General features: G+C 47.4%; 1 protein-coding gene across 1 annotated transcript in view; it reads right to left on the reverse strand.

The window, feature by feature from the left end:
* The window catches only part of LOC139388226 (replication protein A 70 kDa DNA-binding subunit-like), a 106,411-nt gene that overhangs the window by 56,876 nt on the left and 39,535 nt on the right, over window positions 1–10,000 (reverse strand). Inside the window, exons 8-11 of the mRNA XM_071134775.1 lie at window positions 2,235–2,337; window positions 1,933–2,009; window positions 1,757–1,827; window positions 389–403 (exon numbers count right to left, since the gene is read on the reverse strand). Of these exons, the coding sequence (XP_070990876.1) occupies window positions 389–403; window positions 1,757–1,827; window positions 1,933–2,009; window positions 2,235–2,337 (266 nt within the window). The remainder of the gene's footprint in view (window positions 1–388; window positions 404–1,756; window positions 1,828–1,932; window positions 2,010–2,234; window positions 2,338–10,000) is intronic.

Below are 10,000 nucleotides of genomic sequence, written 5' to 3' on the forward strand. Positions count from 1 at the left end.
GCCTGAATGCCAAGTGTCACTTCTGGAGGAAACCTTATACCATCCCTACAGTGAAGCATGGTGGTGGCAGCATCATGCTGTGGGGATGTTTTTCAGCAACAGTGACTGGGAGACTAGTCAGGAATGAGCAAAGATGAACAGAGCAAAGTACAGAGAGATCCTTGATGAAAACCTGCCCCAGAGTGCTCAGGACCTCAGACTGGAGCGAAGTTTCACCTTCCAACAGGAAAACAACCCTAAGCACACAGCCAAGACAATGCAGGAGTTCCTTTGGAATAAGTCTGAATGTCCTTGAGTGTCCCAGATAGAGCCCGGACTTGAACCCAATCAAACATCTCTGGAGAGACCTGAAAATAACTGTGCAGCATCGCTCCCCATCCAACCTTACAGAGCTTGAGAGGATCTTCAGAGAAGAATGGGAGAAACACCACAAATAGAGGTGTGCCGAGCTTGTAGCATCATACCCAAGAAGATTCAAGGCTGTAATCGCTGCCAATGTTGCTTCAACAAAGTACTGAGCAAAGGGTCTGAACAATGGGATGTGATGAACACACATCACATCCCTGTCAATACCAGACCAAACCAGATTGACATTCTCATCCAATGAGCTACCACACACATCCCTGACAATACCAGACCAAACCAGATTGACATTCTCATCCAATGAGCTACCACACACATCCCTGTCAATACCAGACCAGACCAAACCAGATTGACATTCTCATCCAATGAGCTACCACACACATCCCTGACAATACCAGACCAAACCAGATTGACATTCTCATCCAATGAGCTACCATACACATCCCTGTCAATACCAGACCAGACCAAACCAGATTGACATTCTCATCTATTGAGCTACCGCACACATCCCTGTCAATGCCAGACCAGATAGAGACATTCATTTATTTTATTTATAAATGTATCTATTTATTTATATTTTATAGGGCAATAGGGCACAAATGGAAACTCTAATTGAGTTATTATTGAATTATGTACAGAGACTTAAGAGAAAGCTGTACAAGCACATGGGTTTTACAAAAACAGCCAAGTACAATCTAATACATATCAGGGTTGGGTTAAATCTACTTCAATTCCAGTGAATTCTGGAAGAATACTACAATTCCAATTCACTTCAATGCTTTTCAATTAGGAATATTTAGAATTGAAATTTGTTTTACTTTCTGAATTTAAATGGAATTGACCCCAACTGTGGTACATCAGCTGTATATACTGTTCCAGTGGGGGTCACTGTGAAAGGTAGGACAATGATCACAGGTCAACTCACTGTGAAATGTAAAACAATGATCACAGGTCACCTCACTGTGAAAGGTGAAACAACAATCACAGGTCACCTCACTGTGAAAGGTAAGAAAATGATCACAGGTCAACTCACTGTGAAAGGTAAAACAATAATCACAGGTCACCTCACTGTGAAAGGTAAGACAATGATCACAGGTCAACTCACTGTGAAAGGTAAAACAATAATCACAGGTCACCTCACTGTGAAAGGTAGGAAAATGATCACAGGTCACCTCACTGTGAAAGGTAAAACAATAATCACAGGTCCCCTCACTGTGAAAGGTAAAACAATGGTCACAGGTCACCTCACTGTGAAAGGTAAATCAATGGTCACAGGTCCCCTCACTGTGAAAGGTAAAACAATGGTCACAGGTCACCTCACTGTGAAAGGTAAAACAATGATCACAGGTCACCTCACTGTGAAAGGTAAAACAATAATCACAGGTCACCTCACTGTGAAAGGTAAAACAATGGTCACAGGTCACCTCACTGTGAAAGGTAAAACAATAATCACAGGTCACCTCACTGTGAAAGGTAAAACAATAATCACAGGTCACCTCAGAGTGTGAGTATCTCTTCTCTGTAGCTAGATGCGGTCAGGACAGAGGTATAGTAAGCGTCAATACAGACAGGCTCAACTTGCCCGTCTCCAGTAAAGAGAAGAACTTGTCCACTTCCTTGTCGAAGGCTGTTACTCCGATCTCCCCCTGTCAATCACAGAGACACTGTCAGCACAGCGTCAATCAACAGTTTACTGAGAAACTGTCACACACGTGCATGAACACACAAAACTGTCAGCAGAGTGTCACTCAAGCAGAAACTTTAACTACTACAAAGTAGATAGTTGTCTGACATACAGAGACATTGAAGGTGACAGACAGACAGACACAGACACACACAGACACACACACACACAGGAGGGTCATACTCACGCTCTCGTCCACGATCTCGAAGGAGAATAATTTTCCCTCTCGCCTTAAGTTGCTCCAAGGAAGGATGTTGTTCTTTTTGGTGACCCGGGCCCTGATGGTCCATCTTGGGAGAGAGAGAGAGAGTTAGAGAGAGAGAATCTACTCTTATTGGTGACCTCAGTAAAAGGCACATGACAGCCCGCTTGGATTTTGCCAAAAGGCACCTAAAAACTCTCAGACCATGAGAAACAAGATTCTCTGGTCTGATGAAACCAAGAATGAACTCTTTGGCCTGAATGCCAAGCATGAAGTCTGGATGAAACCTGGCACCATCCCCACGGTGAAGCATGGTGGTGGCAGCATCATGCGTTGGGGATGTTTTTCAGCGGCAGGGACTGGGAGACTAGTCAGGATCAAGGCAAAGATGAACAGAGCAAAGTACAGAGAGATCCTTGATGAAAACCTGCTCCAGATTGCCCAGGACCTTAGACGGGGGTGAAGGTTCACCTTCCAACAGGACAGCAACTCTAAGCACACAGCCAAGGCAACACAAGAGTGGCTTCGGTACAAGTCTCTGAATGTCCTTGAGTGGCCCAGCCAGAGCCTGATCGAACAGCTCTGGGGAGAACCTGATCGAACATCTCTGGGGAGACCTGAAAATAGCTGTGCAGCGACGCTCCCCATCCAACCTGACAGAGCTTGAGAGGATCTGCAGAGAAGAAACTCCCCAATTAAAGGTGTGCCAAGCTTGTAGCATTTTACCCATGAAGACTCAAGGCTGTAATTGCTGCCAAAGGCGCTTCAACAAAGTACTCAGTAAAGGGTCTTAATCCTTATTTAAATATGATATTTCTGGGGGGTTTGGCGATGGGGGGATTTGCAAAAATTTCTCATAACCTGTTTTTGATTTGCCATTATGGGGTATTGTCTGTATATTGGTGATTGATGATTTTAGAACAAGGCTGTAACCTAACAAAAGGTCGAAAAATAGTTTTTCATTTTTTTTTTCATTAATAAAGGTGTTATTTGTTGGTATTCGTTGAAACATGTTGTTTGTTAACATAGTAAATAACTGGTATGGTAAATACCAGTTGAGAGAGTACAATAAGATAAAATGTTACAGAATTCCTTTTATTCACTAGCATTCCAGCTAAGATAAGCTCAGCCCTCTGTCCCACTCTACAGCCAATATAAACAACAAGGAGAAGAAGAACACTGAAAACTAGCATTGTTTACATTTCCAGTTCCACCATAATCTCCATGTAACCTACTTTACTTTCTGTTAACTTTGTTTACACAGCAACTACAAAATTCAGTAGGTTGTGCGTCCCCAAGTGGCAGCCTACTCCCTATATAGTGCACTACATTTGACCAAAGCACATAGGGCAAAATAGGACTAGGACAGTTTTCTAACACCTGAATGATGCATTTTGAAATCCACTCAGTTTTACATTAAAGGAGCAATCAGAAGTTCCCACATCCATTTTTGGACTTATACATGTATGATATGTAGTCATTGATTCTTGAAGAATATAATTTATAAATGCCTCATGACCTAAGTTCAACTGTCGTACCCCAACAGAATCCAAAATATTAACTTGTTTTACTCCAATGTTTGTAGACAAAGACAATATAAACCAGCACTGTATACAGCGGTTTCAGAAAGTATTCACACCCACTACCTTCTTCCACATGTTGTTGTGTTACTGTCATGTACTGTCATGTTGTCTTGTCTCTGTCCTTTCCCTTCACCCTGTCTCCCTCTGCTGGTCGTGTTAGGTTACCTTTTCTCCCCCGCTTCCCCCAGCTGTCCCTTGTCTCCTCTAACTACCCATTCACCCCGTTCCCCACCTGTTCCCTTTTTCCCTCTGATTAGGTCCCTATATCTCTCTCTGTTTCTGCTCCTGTCCTTGTCGGATTCTTGTTTGTTTGTGTCATTCATGCCTGAACCAGACTGTCGTCATGTTTGCTGTAACCTTGTCCTGTCCTGTCGGAATCTGCCGGTCCATCTGAGCCTACCTATGTTTGGTAATTAAAGAAGCTCTGTTTAAGTTGATTCGCTTTTGGGTCCTCATTCACGCACCGTAACAGAAGAATCCGACCAAGAATGGACCCAGCGACTTCGGATCCTCTCCACTCAGCCGTCGAGATCCAGGGAGCGATGCTAGGCAGACACAAGCAGGAATTGTCTGCTGCTCGACATGCCGTTGAGACCCTGGCCACCCAAGTCTCCAACCTCACAGAACAGGTTCACCATCTCCGCCTCGATCCACCGGCCACTTCCAGGGCTTTCGAATCTCCGGAGCCCAGAATCAATAACCCGCCGTGTTACTCTGGGGAGCCCACTGAATGCCGCTCGTTCCTCACCCAGTGTGATATTGTGTTTTCTCTCCAGCCCAACACTTACTCCAGGAGCACTGCTCGTGTCGCCTACGTCATATCTCTCCTTATTGGACGGGCTCGTGAGTGGGGCACGGCAATCTGGGAGGCAAGGGCTGAGTGTACTAACCAGTATCAAGACTTTAAGGAGGAGATGATACGGGTTTTTGATCGATCTGTTTTTGGGGAGGAGGCTTCCAGGGCCCTGTCTTCCCTATGTCAAGGCAATCGATCCATAACAGACTACTCTATTGAGTTTCGCACTCTTGCTGTCTCCAGTGGCTGGAACGAGCCGGCCTTGCTCGCTCGTCTTCTGGAGGGTTTCCGCGCAGAGGTAAAGGATGAGATTCTCTCCCGGGAGGTTCCTTCCAGCGTGGATTCCTTGATTGAACTCGCTATTCGCATTGAGCGACGGGTTGATCTTCGTCACCGAGCTCGTGGAAAGGAGCTCGCGCTCTCCGTCGCCTCCCTCTCCGCATCACTACCATCTTCCTCTGCCGGCTCGGGTGCTGAGTCCATGCAGCTGGGAGGTATCCGCATCTCGACTGAGGAGAGGGAACGGAGAATCACCAACCGCCTCTGTCTCTATTGCGGTTCCGCTGGTCATTTTGTCACTTCATGTCCAGTAAAAGGCCAGAGCTCGTCAGTAAGCGGAGGGCTACTGGTGAGCGCTACTACTCCTGTCTCTCCTTCAAGATCCTGCACTACCTTGTCGGTCCATCTACGCTGGACCGGTTCGTCAGCTTCCTGCAGTGCCTTAATAGACTCTGGGGCGGAGGGCTGTTTTATGGACGAGACCTGGGCTCGGGAACATGACATTCCTCTCAGACAGTTAAAGGAGCCCACGGCCTTGTTCGCCCTGGATGGTAGTCCTCTCCCCAGGATTCAGCGTGAGACGCTACCTTTAACCCTCACTGTTTCTGGTAATCATAGTGAAACCATTTCTTTTTTAATTTTTCGTTCACCTTTTACACCTGTTGTTTTGGGCCATCCCTGGCTAGTTTGTCATAATCCTTCCATTAATTGGTCTAGTAATTCTATCCTCTCCTGGAACGTCTCTTGTCATGTGAAATGTTTAATGTCTGCTATCCCTCCTGTTTCCTCTGTCTCTTCTTCACAGGAGGAGCCTGGTGATTTGACAGGGGTGCCGGAGGAATATCACGATCTGCGCACGGTGTTCAGTCGGTCCAGGGCCACCTCTCTTCCTCCACACCGGTCGTATGATTGTAGTATTGATCTCCTTCCGGGAACCACCCCCCCCCGGGGTAGACTATACTCTCTGTCGGCTCCCGAACGTAAGGCTCTCGAAGATTATTTGTCTGTAGCTCTTGACGCCGGTACCATAGTCCCCTCCTCCTCTCCCGCCGGAGCGGGGTTTTTTTTTGTCAAGAAGAAGGACGGGTCTCTGCGCCCCTGCATAGATTATCGAGGGCTGAATGACATAACAGTGAAGAATCGTTATCCGCTTCCTCTTATGTCTTCAGCCTTCGAGATCCTGCAGGGAGCCAGGTTTTTCACTAAGTTGGACCTTCGTAACGCTTACCATCTCGTGCGCATCAGGGAGGGGGACGAGTGGAAGACGGCGTTTAACACTCCGTTAGGGCACTTTGAATACCGGGTTCTTCCTTTCGGCCTCGCTAACGCTCCAGCTGTCTTTCAGGCATTAGTCAATGATGTCCTGAGAGACATGCTGAACATCTTTGTTTTCGTTTACCTTGACGATATCCTGATTTTTTCACCGTCACTCCAAATTCATGTTCAGCACGTTCGACGTGTCCTCCAGCCCCTTTTAGAGAATTGTCTTTTTGTGAAGGCTGAGAAGTGCACTTTTCATGCCTCCTCCGTCACATTTCTCGGTTCTGTTATTTCCGCTGAAGGCATTAAGATGGATCCCGCTAAGGTCCAAGCTGTCATTGATTGGCCCGTCCCTAAGTCACGCGTCGAGCTGCAGCGCTTTCTCGGCTTCGCGAACTTCTATCGTCGTTTCTTCCGTAATTTCGGTCAGGTGGCAGCTCCTCTCACAGCCCTTACTTCTGTCAAGACGTGCTTTAAGTGGTCCGTTTCCGCCCAGGGAGCTTTTGATCTCCTCAAGAATCGTTTTACATCCGCTCCTATCCTTGTTACACCTGACGTCTCTAGACAGTTCGTTGTCGAGGTTGACGCGTCAGAGGTGGGAGTGGGAGCCATCCTTTCTCAGCGCTCCCTCTCTGACGACAAGGTCCACCCATGCGCGTATTTTTCTCATCGCCTGTCGCCGTCGGAACGTAACTATGATGTGGGTAACCGCGAACTGCTCGCCATCCGGTTAGCCCTAGGCGAATGGCGACAGTGGTTGGAGGGGGCGACCGTTCCTTTTGTCGTTTGGACTGACCATAGGAACCTTGAGTACATCCGTTCTGCCAAACGACTTAATGCGCGTCAGGCGCGTTGGGCGCTGTTTTTCGCTCGTTTCGAGTTCGTGATTTCTTATCGTCCGGGCTCTAAGAACACCAAGCCTGATGCTTTGTCTCGTCTCTTCAGTTCTTCAGTAGCCTCCACTGACCCCGAGGGGATTCTCCCTGAGGGGCGTGTTGTCGGGTTGACTGTCTGGGGAATTGAGAGGCAGGTAAAGCAAGCACTCACTCAAACTCCGTCGCCGCGCGCTTGTCCTAGGAACCTTCTTTTCGTTCCCGTTCCTACTCGTCTGGCCGTTCTTCAGTGGGCTCACTCTGCCAAGTTAGCCGGCCACCCTGGCGTTCGGGGTACGCTTGCTTCCATTCGCCAGCGTTTCTGGTGGCCCACCCGGGAGCATGACACGCGTCGTTTCGTGGCTGCTTGTTCGGTCTGCGCGCAGACTAAGTCCGGTAACTCTCCTCCTGCCGGCCGTCTCAGGCCGCTTCCTATTCCCTCTCGACCGTGGTCTCACATCGCCTTAGATTTTGTCACCGGACTGCCGTCGTCAGCGGGGAAGACTGTTATTCTTACGGTTGTCGATAGGTTCTCTAAGGCGGCTCATTTCATTCCCCTTGCTAAGCTTCCTTCTGCTAAAGAGACGGCACAAATCATCATCGAGAATGTTTTCAGAATTCATGGCCTTCCGTCAGATGTCGTTTCGGACAGAGGTCCGCAATTCACGTCTCAATTTTGGAGGGAGTTTTGCCGTTTGATTGGGGCTTCCGTCAGTCTCTCTTCCGGCTTTCACCCCCAGTCTAACGGTCAAGCAGAACGGGCCAATCAGACTATTGGTCGCATCTTACGCAGTCTTTCTTTTCGCAACCCTGCGTCTTGGTCAGAACAGCTCCCCTGGGCAGAATACGCCCACAACTCGCTTCCTTCGTCTGCGACCGGGCTATCTCCTTTTCAGAGTAGCCTCGGGTACCAGCCTCCGTTGTTCTCATCTCAGTTCGCCGAGTCCAGCGTCCCCTCCGCTCAGGCTTTTGTCCAACGTTGCGAGCGCACCTGGAAGAGGGTCAGGTCTGCACTTTGCCGTTATAGGGCGCAGACTGTGAGAGCTGCTAATAAGCGTAGAACTAAGAGCCCTAGATATTGTCGCGGTCAGAGAGTTTGGCTCTCCACTCAGAACCTTCCCCTTAAGACGGCTTCTCGCAAGTTGACCCCGCGGTTCATTGGTCCATTCCGTATCTCTCAGGTCATTAATCCTGTCGCAGTGCGACTTCTTCTTCCGCGATATCTTCGTCGCGTCCACCCGGTCTTCCATGTCTCCTGTGTTAAGCCCGTTCTTCGCGCCCCCGCTCGTCTTCCCCCCCCCCCCCCCCCCCATCCTTGTCGAGGGCGCACCTATCTACAGGGTCCGTAAAATCTTGGACATGCGTCCTCGGGGCCGTGGTCATCAGTACCTAGTTGACTGGGAGGGGTACGGTCCTGAGGAGAGGAGTTGGGTTCCCTCTCGGGACGTGCTGGACCGTGCGCTGATTGATGATTTCCTCCGTTGCCGCCAGGTTTCCTCCTCGAGTGCGCCAGGAGGCGCTCGGTGAGTGGGGGGGTACTGTCATGTACTGTCATGTTGTCTTGTCTCTGTCCTTTCCCTTCACCCTGTCTCCCTCTGCTGGTCGTGTTAGGTTACCTTTTCTCCCCCGCTTTCCCCCAGCTGTCCCTTGTCTCCTCTAACTACCCATTCACCCCGTTCCCCACCTGTTCCCTTTTTCCCTCTGATTAGGTCCCTATATCTCTCTCTGTTTCTGCTCCTGTCCTTGTCGGATTCTTGTTTGTTTGTGTCATTCATGCCTGAACCAGACTGTCGTCATGTTTGCTGTAACCTTGTCCTGTCCTGTCGGAATCTGCCGGTCCATCTGAGCCTACCTATGTTTGGTAATTAAAGAAGCTCTGTTTAAGTTGATTCGCTTTTGGGTCCTCATTCACGCACCGTAACAGTTACAGCCTGAATTTAAATTGGATAGAATTGAGATGTCTTGTCACTGGCCAAAACACAATACCTCATAATGTCAATGTGGAATTATGTTTTTTTTGACATTTTTACGAATTAATAGAAAATGAAAAGCTGAAATGTCTTGATTCAATAAGTATTCAACCCCTTTGTTATGGCAAGTCTGAATAAGTTCAGAAGTAAACATTTGCCTAACAAGTAAAATAATAAGTTGCATGGACTCACTCTTTGTGCAATAATAGTGTTTAAACATCATTTTTGAATGACTACCTCATCTCTGTAACCCACACATACAATTATCTGTAAGGTCCCCTCGTCGAGCATTGAATTTCAAACACAGATTGAACCACAAAGACCAGGGAGGTTTTCCAATGCCTCGCAAATAAGTGCACACTTCAATAGATGGGTAAAAAGAAAAAAGCAGACATTGAATATCCATGTGAGCATGGTGAAGTTATTCATTACACTTTGGATGGTGTATCAAACACCCAGTCACTAGATACAGGCATCCTTCCTAACTCAGTTGCCGGAGAGGAAGGAAACCATTCAAGGATTTCACCATGAGGCCAATGGTGACTTTAAAACAGTTACAGAGTTTAATGGCTGTGATAGGATAAAACTGAGGATGGATCAACAACATTGTAGTTACTCCACAATACTAACCTAATTGACAGAGTGAAAAGAAGGAAGCCTTTACAGAATATAAATATTCCAAAACATGCATCCTGTCTGCAACAAGGCATTAAAGTAATACTGCAAAAAATGTGGCAAAGCAATTCAACTTTTTGTTCTGAAAGCAAAGTGTTATGTTTGGGGCAAATCCAATAGAACACATTACTGAGTACCACTTTACATATGTTCAACATACTGTAGTGGTTGCTGCATCATGATATGGGTATGCATGTAACCGTTATGGACTGAGGAGTTTTTCAGGATAAAAAAATAAACAGAATGGAAGCAAAATCCTTGAGGAAAACCTGGTTCAGTCTGCTTTCCACCAGACACAAGGAGATTAATTCACCTT

Source organism: Oncorhynchus clarkii, chromosome 29 (assembly GCF_045791955.1).
Source record: "Oncorhynchus clarkii lewisi isolate Uvic-CL-2024 chromosome 29, UVic_Ocla_1.0, whole genome shotgun sequence".
In the NCBI taxonomy this organism is placed as follows: Eukaryota; Metazoa; Chordata; class Actinopteri; order Salmoniformes; family Salmonidae; genus Oncorhynchus; species Oncorhynchus clarkii.